At 53.3% G+C, this 11,709-nt stretch overlaps 1 protein-coding gene across 1 annotated transcript in view; it reads right to left on the bottom strand.

Annotated features, from left to right (window-relative positions):
* Positions 1-679: 679 nt before the first annotated feature.
* The window catches only part of MCM3 (minichromosome maintenance complex component 3), a 28,569-nt gene continuing 17,539 nt past the window's right edge, over positions 680-11,709 (bottom strand). Inside the window, exons 7-17 of the mRNA XM_019520927.1 lie at positions 10,825-10,978; positions 10,562-10,693; positions 9,992-10,200; positions 9,342-9,516; positions 8,732-8,858; positions 6,953-7,103; positions 6,370-6,510; positions 5,632-5,735; positions 4,758-4,852; positions 3,108-3,183; positions 680-2,537 (exon numbers count right to left, since the gene is read on the bottom strand). Coding sequence (XP_019376472.1) covers positions 2,339-2,537; positions 3,108-3,183; positions 4,758-4,852; positions 5,632-5,735; positions 6,370-6,510; positions 6,953-7,103; positions 8,732-8,858; positions 9,342-9,516; positions 9,992-10,200; positions 10,562-10,693; positions 10,825-10,978 — 1,563 coding nt within the window. The 3' untranslated portion in view covers positions 680-2,338. The remainder of the gene's footprint in view (positions 2,538-3,107; positions 3,184-4,757; positions 4,853-5,631; positions 5,736-6,369; positions 6,511-6,952; positions 7,104-8,731; positions 8,859-9,341; positions 9,517-9,991; positions 10,201-10,561; positions 10,694-10,824; positions 10,979-11,709) is intronic.

The raw sequence follows: 11,709 nt of genomic DNA, 5'->3' as shown, positions 1-11,709 counted from the left end.
CACTGTTTCCCCTCGCGCCCCCTGGCATAACAAGGAATAACGGCCATAAGTTGCTGGAGAGGAGGTTTAGATTAGACATCTGAAGGCGCTACTTCACCGTCAGGGCGGCTAAGATCTGGAACCAACTTCCAAGGGAAGTGGTGCTGGCTCCTACCCTGGGGGGCTTTAAGAAGAGGCTTGATGCCTACCAGGCTGGAGTCATTCGAGCCCAGTTTTTTTCCTGCCCAGGCAGGGGTCAGACTTGAAGATCTACAAGGTCCCTTCAACCTAACTTCTATGATCCTATGAACTGGAGGCAGGGGGCACAGAGCAGCACCCAGGCAGGCTGCAGGCACCGGTGGGAGCGTGACGCCAACTGCTCCGGCACGAGTGAGCAGGGCTCGGCCTGAACCATACTGCCTAGGGAGCTCTGCTGCACGTGCCCCTCACCTTCCTCCCCTCTGCTACAGCAGGCTCCCAGGACTTAGCAACCAGGCAGGAGCACTCTCCCTCCCCCACGCCAAAAGGGGACTTTTGGCAGGCTTTTCTCCATCTCCAGAAGGGGAGGCAGGGAGCAGAGATAGGAACTCTACCTCCCCCCGCCCCACTCCCCAACCCTTCTAGGAGACACTTTTTGCCGGTGGCTGCAGCTAGGTAATGCCTTAGTCCACACACCGCCTGCAATGCAAGACACCAGACATGACTTTGATATTTTATTTAGTTGAGTAAGTGTTTGTGGCGGTGCTGGGACAGAACATGGGATGGAGATCACCACAAAGCAAAAAGCACACAGCGTTGACTACGCACACACACAGTGAAACCCAAGGACCGCATCCACTGTATACCTTCAGAGCCCTTCGGGCAGAGAGGCTGCCCTTCATGTAGGCACCTCCCATACCATGAGTAATTTGCTCAGGGCAGGGTCCATTTAAAAACGGAGTACTGGCCAGGTACATCTGCAGAGTTTTAAAAGTACAGACAATCCTCTTATGGGCAGCTGATGTACAGTCTCCCAGAAACCCCAGCACAGAGAGTCTTACAAGTCGTTGCTCAGAAACACATGCTTTAAAAATGCTTGCAGAGGAGTTTGCACCAACTGTTGGCAGGGCCTGCAAGTCTTCTGGGTCAAGTTTCTCCAAAAGCCAAGTGATTTAGGAGAATAAGTCCAACTAGCCTCCAATAGGAGTGGGATGCTTTTCCCTGCCCCCATTTGTTTGAAAGGGTTACCTTCCATCTCTACTATTTAGTAAAGGCTTTCAATTGGGCACAAAAGTTTTGTTCTACTTCTTGTATAGGCAGCACCCGCCGTAGCACACAAAGGAGATTCGGGACAAAAGGTATGAAACAAAAATTTATGGAGTTTTTGTACTGCTGCAGCCTAAGCATTTCCAGATGTGCAGAACCCCTGTTTTGAAGCCCATTATCAGGTCAGCCGCTCCTGACCTTCTCAGGTCCCTGCCTTTCCATTTGGCTTTCAAATTCCAGCCTGGACTGCAAGATTCACTCGTCAGGGGTCTATTTGAGCTGCTGCAGAGTCAAATGCTGCATAGCAAGAGGATATTTGAATCCTGCCTGCCAAATCACACCGGCCTCTATTCAGGCTTTAGGCACCACCACAAAATTGGCAGCTGAAATCTAGTTGCTGGGACAGCTGATGCTGAGTTTGTAGCACAGGGAGTCAAAAGAGAGGACCAATAATCTAAACTTGGAAACTGAGCCACTTCAGTTATGAGTCAGAGATCATGGGACCGCCAGTCACTTTGACAGCATCTTATCTGGCACTTCAATCGTCTGACTGATAAATCCGTGCTTTACTTAAAGTTAAAAACCATCACCACCCACTGGTGACTTTATTCACTGCTATTTTGAAAGAAAGTTCCAGACTTCAGATGTGGATACGCTCCAAATAATAGCAGCAGAGTTGAAAGGTTTTACCTAAACAAGACATTTCTGCTCTGTAAGAATGTTTGGCTACAACGGCAACAACTTGCATCCCCAAAAGCTAAGGTGCAGGTCCCAAATCAACTTTGCTGAGGAGCAGTTGAAGCTTTCAAGTGCACTAAACGCTCATTTAGAAGACTAGGGATGTGCACAAAAAGCCTTTTAGCTGCTTACAAAAATTAAAACAATGCTCTAATTTTTTTGGAATCAATGCCACCAAAAGAGGCCGTGTTAGCTCAGGCCGTTTAAAGCCAACTATATAATCCTTCCCAGGCTCCACTAGAAGGTAGAGAACAACTGCTGGCATTCTCCACCTGGAGCTCAGGCTAAAGAAAGTGGCAGAAAAGTTCAAAATGAGTCTGAGGATTATTACAGAAGTAAGACATTCATGAGAACTTGAACTCTCCTACCCAGGAGATCAGATCAAGAAGACAATGTCATCCGACAACATGATCTGGTTGTCATCTTGCATGTATTCCAGTGCCACCTTGACTTCAGCAGATGAAAATGGATCAGGATTGTCCTGGTTGATGGACTTCATCAGGGTCTTCAGCCCTACGGACTGTGCGTGAGAAGCTTTGAACACTTCCAGGAGGGCTGCCTTGAATGCCTTCAGCCTAAGCGAGCAAAAGGAAGGTCTGCTAGAATCAAGAGCTAAACATAAGATGCTCTCTTCCCTGCGGCACCAGGTCAAAATTTAACACCCAGCTACATGGTCTTCCCCAGACCAAGCCTCACGCCACTAAAGAAACCAAAGACTGGTGTCACCGACTGCTACTGGGTTTATACCACGGTGCAATGTTTCCTACACCTTAAGGGGGTTATGCCCGAAAGTCAAGTCAGCCATGCTCATGCCATCCACTGAGTCTCTCCAAAAAAAAAAATTTAGGGCTGCCCCACCCCACCATGCAAACATGAGACCATCGCCACTTCCTGGGCATTCATGACGAGACTCCCATTCAAGCGCCGACACAGGCTGACCCGAATTAGTTTACAAAACCTGAAGCAGGCTGTAACCTAAGATGAGGATACGGGCCACACTAAGGATCAAACTCCTATGCAGATGAGAGCCAGTGCCCAGGAAAGGCATGCAAGCTCTTGGATGGACACCTGTGGAAAGTGCTTCTGAAATGCAGACACCCATAATGGGGCCAGCCCACCCACTGGTTCTTTAGCCTGCCACGCACCTTGACTTGGCCAGCTCAGGCTTGGTAGCCCCGCCAGTCTCTGCAGCTTCTGGAGTCTTAGGAGTATGTGCCTGGACTGGAAGCAGAGAATAAAGAGAAAAGATTTAACCAGCCAGCAGTGAGGAATTACACTCAATCCCCTCAAACATCTGTGCGCATGCAAAGGGTGGTAAAGCACACTGCTGCAACCCAGGGTCAGGGTTACATCTTAGCCTGCATCTGTACAGCACCCAGCAGGTCACAGGTGCCAGACACTGCCCCAGAAAAAGAAAGTTATCCCTTTGGGAGCATTTACAGAGTGGGCTGTAATTCACATTACAGGTTAACTGTTTGCACAGGAGAATAAAGGCACCCTGGCTGCTCCCATAAGGACCCTGGATGGTCCTCTCACAGCATCTGATAAAGCGAGTGAGCTTCAGGTCATGCAAGCTTGTACCATATCACATCTATTTGAATTACTCTATAAGATGCAAATCTACCACATCCTTTGCTCTCATAACAGCCATGTTAATCATTAACATCTATAAAAGGAAGGATGCCCTTGGCATGGGAGGACTACAGCAGCATCCCTCACTGTATTTATTTAGTGCCAGCTCTGTTATCATGCATTTTGGAGAAGCAAGGGCATGAAGACACTGCTACCTCTGGATACTCTGGGGTATCACCCCAGTGCTCTATCTAGGTTGTTCGGACATCTTCAGTCGGGTGCCCCCAATGCTGAGAACTGTCCCATTGCCCATTTGATCTCACCCTCCCTACCCCCATGAAAACACCAGGATGGATGTAGTGCTGTCAGTCATTCACAGTGCTTGGAGAAATAGCCCTTACAAAGCCCCACTTGGATTCATAGCACTACATGAGTATAAAATGGCACCACTTGGACATTGACTGGACAGCGGTCTCAGAGCAGCATCACCAGCAGAGAGGTGGGGGCACACATTACAGCTGGTATACTCCGGAGGAAAATCCTACAGCAGCCTTGTGGCATGAGTGTACCCCCCTAAAATGCCTCACTGCCACCTTGCAGGGTTGCAACACCATGTCAGCTCACTGACTGGCTGGGACAAAGCCCAGCAAATCGTGTTAAATGGGAGCCCCTTGTATAGTCTGCCCAGTATGCTTCCAAGTTGCATCTAAGCCCCAGTGCCCATAGCTGGAAACCAGTCTGGGACATATAGGCATGCAATCTTGAACCCAGGGCTTCAGCCTGACCAGCGTGGCTGCTCCTCCCGGCAACTCACCACCCAGACTGTCCCGAAGCCCCGGTTAGGGCCTAGCCCTCTGCCCACCCCCATCAGAGGGCCCATTGGAGTCAGCTGACCTCCACTTCTCCCTGCCCAGGAGCAGGAAGGGTCTGGGCAACAGGGCTCAACCTGGTCCCAGACTGCCTCACTGTGCCCTCCAGCTTGTGCTCCAGCTATGCTCAATCTCCTGGCTTCTCGCCCCAATTTGCTTCAGCTCCACTCTCTGCCCGATCCCCCAGCGTCCTGACTCTGCCTGTCCCTAGACCCCACTCTCAGGCTGAGCTCCCGCCTTTCTGACCCCACTTGTCCCTGGAACCTGCTCCCGACACCCATCTGCACCTGGATCCCAGAGCAGCCCCAGACCTGACTGCACACAACCCAGTGTGACATCCCAGAAGACACTCACCTTCTGGCATCTCCTCTTCTGCATCGCTAAAGTCATAGGGGTCATAAGAATCTCCCTCCTTGCCATCCTGGTCCTGAGAGGCTGACTTCCTCCTCCTGCCGGGTAAGAAAAGGTGACTCTTATGCCTGCTACGCAAGGCAACACCTCCTGTCCTTGCAGAAATGCATGGTACTCTCCTAACCGTGGTATGAGGAGACCACTAGGCAGCGAGGGGCGACTCTCCCATCATTCATGGGACCGCATGCTAGTATCCAAGACGATGTACGCAGGTGCAACCTGCAGCATGGCACACAGCAGCCCAGAGGCACCAGCAGGCTGCACATGGGGTCCTGACACTAGCCACAGCCACACTATCTTGAAGACTGCCGAAATGCCTTCAAGCCTTCGACTACCTGAAGGGGGGTTCAAAAGAGGATGGAGCAAGACCGTTCTCAGGGGTGGCAGATGACAGAACAAGGAGCAATGGGCTCCAGTTGCAGCAAGGGAGGTTTAGGTTGGAGATCAGGAAAAACTCACTCGCTAGGAGGGTGGCGAAGCTCTAGAACAGGTTATCCAGAGAGATTCTCCATCCTTGAAGGTTTTTAAGACCTGGCTAGCTGAAGCCTTGGCTGGGATGATCTGGTTGGGGCTGGTCCTGCTTTGAGCAGGGGGTTGGACTCGATGCAACTTCCTGAGTCCCCTCCCAACCCTCATTTTCTATGATTGTAAGGCACAAACCTTTGCTCAGCCCAGGCTGATCATTGCTGGGAAATGCATTCCTGGAGCAATTTGGTCAAACAGCAGGGGATCGTCCATGGCAACAACTGTGCCATCCAGATTTACACAGACACACACACACACACACACACACACACACACACACACACACACCTACCTCTTTTTCTTTCTCTCCACTGCCTCCAGCTCCTCCTCCTCCACCTCATCTCTCTCCGTGTCATCATCCTGCTGCTTCTTGCGCTTCTTCTCCTTCTCTAGCACCTGCAGGGAAAGCGAACCGCCCAACACGAGCAGGTCAAAGCCAGCACTGACACCAGACTGGTGATATAGTCACTCAAAGCAGCCAGAGCAGCAGGCACACTGGAACAGCATTGGCAACGGTATGCAATATTTTACACAACAGGAGATGGTTTCAGCACCTCCACATGCTTTCAGTCCATTGCAGGCTCAACACCCCAAGAGGTGCCACTATTCCCTGCATTTGACCACGGGGAATTACAGCACAGGAGTCACCTGCCCAAAAGCAGCATCACCAGAGAGGGAACCCAGAAGCCCAACTTCCTGCATCCCAAAACCACTGTACTCCTCATTTCTAAGAGCCTGGTGCCGGCTCTAAACACAGCGAAGATTCAAAATAGTCTATTTCCTTCAAGGTAGCAAGCCAAGCCCCTAAACCTCGCCTGCCCCGAGTCACAGCGGCTAAGAGCAATCGCAGCCAGGAGCACATCACAGCTGGGTCCTTAGAGGGAGGCTCTACCATTTTCTCCAGTGAGAGCCAGATGCAGAGGACACCCAGCTCCTCCAAATCCCAACGTAACGGCACCCCTTCAATATAAGGCTTTGGCTACAAGAGCCCACTGAAGGGCAAGGCAGCCCTCCCTCAATGCACTCTCACCTTCTTGAAGTAGGCAAACTGCACCAGCTCCACAGCCGCTTCAGCATCCTGCAGGTCAATGGTCTTGCTCATGCGGGCTTTGGCGTGGGCTGTAGAGAGCCGGATGAGCGTCTCCAGTGTCCGGGCCGTGACTGGGGAGGTCTGGGGAAGGGCAGCAGAGGCGAGGGAGAAGGGGGTCATACAACAGCTCCATCCGTTGCAAAATGTGTTGGCTGGGCTGGGAAAGGCAGGACTGAGGCAGGCAGCAGACAGGGCCAGCCAGAAAACCAGGGTAGGGACCATGCTTGACCCACGAGGTGGGGCTCCAGCCTCAAGCAGAACAAGCGCTACAGCCTCAGCATCCAGCAGGCTAAAGCAATGAAAGCTGTGGCTCAAGGCTGACCATTTGCTTTCAGAAAAAGGGCAACAACTCAGCCCAGAGACTTAGCCTTGCCGTGAGCTTCTCCGGGATACTAGCAGATCCCAGGCCACAATTCAGGGGCAGAGAGCGGGCAGCTCAAAAGTCTGCAGCGCCCCGAGAGAAGCAGGGGGCTGCACCGCCAGGCAAGCTTCAGCTTGAGGGCAGTCTGCCCGGATCGCTCACCCTGGCCACATCGGAGCTGATCTGGTCCTGGCTGCGGAGGCGGGAGTACTCCTCTGCGATGTAGCTGGCTGACTCTTCAGTCAGAACGGGCTTGATGATCTTGGCCACGTGGATGTACTTCCGCATGAACTCCATGCTGACGATCTTCTCTCTGCCAGGGACACGCACACCCATGTCACATGAGGGACGAGTACACAAGAAGCTTCACGCAGCCCTTTTCTCACCTGCTCTTTATGTGAAAGGGACCCCAATAAAAGGGACGCATGCTCTCAAGGCGGTGTATTTTGAACGCACACGTGACACTCGGCAAAGGGATACTTCTCTGTAGCCTGCGCTACAGGTTGGGGCACCATGGCAGCAGCATGACACCCCAGAGGTGGGAAGAGAAGGCATTCTCCCATGCTGCTCAGCAACGCAGTACCGTACAGTACAATTTTGGGCTTCACACTTCAAGGATGTGGATAGATTGGAAAGTTCAATATCTTCATTAACAAGCTGGAAGATGGGATGGATTGCACCCTCAGCAAGTTTGAAGATGACACCAAAAGGTGGTGGGGGGAGGGAGCAACAGATATGCTCAGGCATAGGGCTAGGATTCAGTGTGGCCTGGACACATTGGAGGATTGGGCCAAAAGGAATCTCATGAGGTTCAACAAGGACAAGTGCCAAGTGCTGCAATTAGGACGGAGCAATCCCATGCACCAGTGCAGGCTGGGGGTGACTGGCTGGGCAGCAGCTCTGCAGAAAAGGACCTGGGGGTGACAGGGAACAATAAGATGAATATGAGCCAGCAATGTGCCCTTGTTGCCAAGAAGGCTAATGGCATCCTGGGCTGCATTGGTAGGAGTGTTGCCAGGAGGTCCAGGGAAGAGATTACTCCCCTCTATTAAGCACTAGGGAGGCCACATCTGGAGTCCTGTGTCATGTTTTGGGCCCCTCCACTACAGAAAGGACGTGGGCAAGTTGGACACAGTCCAGCGGAGGGCAACCAAAAAGTGGTTGAGGGCGGGAGCACGTGACTTTTGAGACGAGGCTGAGGAAACTGGGCTTATTTAGTCTAGAAAAGAAAAGGCTGAGAGGGGATTTAATAGCAGGGTGGCTCCAAAGACACGGAGCTGGACTATTCTCAGTGGTGGCAGATGACAGAACAAGGAGCAATGGTCTCAAGTTGCAACAAAGGGAGTTTAGGTTAGATATTGGGAAGAATTTTCTCACTAGGAGGGTAGGAAAACATGGAAACAGGTTACACAGAGATGTTGTGGACTCTCCATCCTTGCAGGATTTGAAGACCTGACTAGACAAAGCCCTGGGCTAGGATGATGTAGCTGGGGCTGGTCCTGCTTTGAGCAGGGGGTTGGACTAGATGAGGCCCCTGCCACACCTCCCTTCCTATCGTTCCACCCGAAAGGTGATTATGGAGAGGATGGAGATGGGTTTCTCTCTGTGGCTGTAGGGGATAGGACTAGGAGCAATGGCTTTTGCAGCAATGGAGATTAAGAGGAACTTTCTGACTCTCCAGGTGCTCAAGCATTGCACCGGCTGCCCAGAGAAACTGAGGAATCACCATCCCTGGACATTAAGAGCAGGTTAGTCCGATTACTTGACTGGGATGGTTTAGTCAGGTATGTTCCTGCCCTGAGCAGGGGCCAGGCAAGGCAACCTTGCGAGGTCCTTTCCAGCCCTGTTTTGCTATGATCCTAAACCCCTGGGACCTGGAGGCATAGGGGCTGGCCCTCTCCACTGGCAGTGGACTCAACCACCCCACACAAGGGCACTCACTTGCGCCGGCTGGGCCCGTGCAGAAGGTTGTCATGTTTCTCATACACCTGCAGCTCCTGCTCCTCCTCCTGAATGAAGTCAGGGTCTTCTGTGGCCAGGATCTCCACAGCGCTGCCCAGGGGCATGGCTGCAGGGAAAAGGCATGAGTTTAGGTGGGACTGGGGACAGCAGCATTTCCGCACCCTTCGTCCGACGCCTCAAGGGACAGGCTCATAAGGGAACCTAGAAGCAACTATACCTACAGCTTGGCTAAGCCCTGAAATTGGCTGGCACTGAAGTGAGACACTGCAGGCTGGGAACGGGGCTAGGAAATATGGGATAAAACCATAATAATTAGGCCAAATAGCAAGGGAATCTCCTTCCCAGAGAGGTCTGTTTGATGGCAGTCCTCAATGACAACGACTGCCATGCAGGAAGTCCAGCTCCTCCCGCTGCAGCCCCCAGGCCTGGAGAGGACAGGCAGGCAGGGCTGTGGCACTGCGCAGCAGGAAGCTGACTGGGATGTGCGGGGGTAGGAGATGCTGGACAGGAGTGCCAGCTCACGGGTAATGAAAGAAGCACCAGCTTTTCAGACAGTGCATGGGGCTTTCAGAGGAAAATCTGAACTCACCGTCCCCATCCTGCTCATTGGGGCCCCGGTACCGGTGCATGCGCAGGACGTGGTCCGAGATCTCCCGATCCTGCTCTGGATCCATCTGATCCAGGACAATGAAGAGCAGGTCAAATCGGGACAGCAAGGAGTCTTGAAGGCCGATGTTCTCCATGGGAGTCTTGTACTGATCGTACTGCAAGTAAGGGGAGCGAGTTGTTAAAGGGGAGCGAGTTGTTAAAGGCAATGCCGCCACCATCAGCCGTGCCTGGAAACCTCAGCTTTCAGAGCAGCGGGGAGACCCCAGCACAGCTGGAGATGGGAGGGGGAAGTTAAGGGCAGTAATGCCCCAGCTTCACAGGTCATTTCACACATTGCCTTCTCCATAGCCGGCTGCAAGCCGGGTGCTCAAAACTATCCCCAACATGTGCTCTTCCAACCCTGACTCCCCCCAGCCCCTTATTTGAACTGGAAGTTTGCACTGCCTGGAGTTTCCCCCAGGGTCTCCTGGCCAGCCCACTAGTCCAGTCCCAGAGCAGATGAGACCCCTGGAAAGGAGGATGAGAACTGGACCCTATTTGGCTTCACACGCTCCCTTCCTGATCTCCAGCTCTTGGCAACAAGGCAGTTCAGGCAGCTCCCGTGGACAAATCAGCCTTCACCCCACTCACCCTGCCGTAGACAGGGTTGGCTGCGGCCAGCACACTGCAGCGAGCGTTGAGCCGGGCGTGGATGCCGGCTTTGGCAATGGTCACGCGGCCCTGCTCCATCACTTCGTGGATGGCCGTGCGGTCGATGTCAGACATCTTGTCAAACTCATCGATGCAAACCACACCCCGATCAGCCAGGACCATGGCACCTGCTTCCAGGCGGCGCTCCCCTGATGGAAAGACATCGGGGGTGACACCCAGCCAACATCCCCAAACCCTCCAGCAAGCTCCCTCTTCTCTCTGTGGATGCAGCCACCCCCTTCAGCCCCAAGTGATCATGGACTGACACAGTCCTGACTTCAGACCCCTTCTGCCTAGCTCTCCTCAGCAAAGGAGGCAGCCAGGGGCAAGAAGCAAGACACAAGCAGGACAAACCTTCAAAACTGAAGCTGGGGGATAGGAGGAGGAGATATAATCTGATTCCCAGCAAGCAAGGAAGGATGCTATCCAGGCAAAGACTACAGAAACTCTCCCATTGCTACTGCACCCCTAAGCACATCCCCCCCAGACAGGATCCAGCCTGCCCCTTACCAGTCTCCTGGTCTGTGGTGACAGCTGCAGTCAGACCCACCCCGGAGGAGCCCCTGCCAGTCGTGGCGATGGCCCGGGGGGCTGTGGAGAGCACGTACCGCAGGAGCTGAGATTTAGCAACCGACGGGTCTCCTGGAAGGGACAAAGCCGTGATCACGGCCTGGTCAATCACACCTACTTTGAAGCTCAAGCAAACCTAAAATCATCATCATAGGATCCCAATGCCACCCTGGGGGTCTGAAAGCCAATTCCCCCAGCCATACCTATCAGGAGGACATTAATGTCCCCTCTGATGCGAGTCCCGTTATCCAGCACTTTCTCCACCCCGCCGAGCAGCATGCACAGAATCGCCTTCTTGATGTACTCGTGCCCATGGATACTGGGGGCCAGGGACTTGGAGAGCTGGTCGAAGATGTCCTAAGAGAGAAGAAGGGAGGGTACACAAATAAGGAACCCCCAGCAGCAAGAAGGGGAGATCAAGCAGCTCAGGCTCTGTTAGGCAGGAAAGGAGGGGACTTTAACTGGTAACATGCCAAGCCCATTCCCCTTTGCAGCTGGGACCAAATCAAGAAGAGACTCAGCTGATTCGATTCCCTGAACCACTGGGGACAACAGCTGAGCAGCAGCAGAGTGGAGCATTCAACATCAGTGATACAAGGGGAAGAGGACGTTTCTTTCAAACGCTTTAAACCACACCTCCCTCCAAAAAGGACAAAAGGGAACTGTTCTCAACATGGGACTAAGCCAGGGGTGTGTAAAATACAGCCCATGGACCAGATCCAGCTCACCAAGGGATTGTATCTGGCCTGCAGTGGATCTCTCAGCCCCATTCAGCTCAGGCGCCATGCTGCGTGCAGCTGGTCCCGCTGCCAAGGGCACAGGGGGCTGGGGGCACACGGCAGCACAGCAGCAGTGGCTCCTTCCAGCTGCCATTGCCAGTGTCACCACTGCTGCTGGACCCATCCTGCCCACACCCACCACCGGGGCACCAGGTGCAGCAGGCAGGCAAGCAGGGTCTCCATGGGACAGGCAGGTGGAGCTGGGGCCAGGATCACAGGGTACTGACAGCACGGGGCCAAGGCTGCAATCCACTCCCCACAAGGCAGATTGTGACCAGCCCAAATTGAGTGGGGGGGGGGGGGGGGGGG

This window comes from Gavialis gangeticus, unplaced genomic scaffold, assembly GCF_001723915.1.
Source record: "Gavialis gangeticus isolate Ggan-Ray unplaced genomic scaffold, GavGan_comp1, whole genome shotgun sequence".
NCBI classification, from domain to species: Eukaryota; Metazoa; Chordata; order Crocodylia; family Gavialidae; genus Gavialis; species Gavialis gangeticus.
This window is presented reverse-complemented; position numbering and strand designations above follow the sequence as displayed.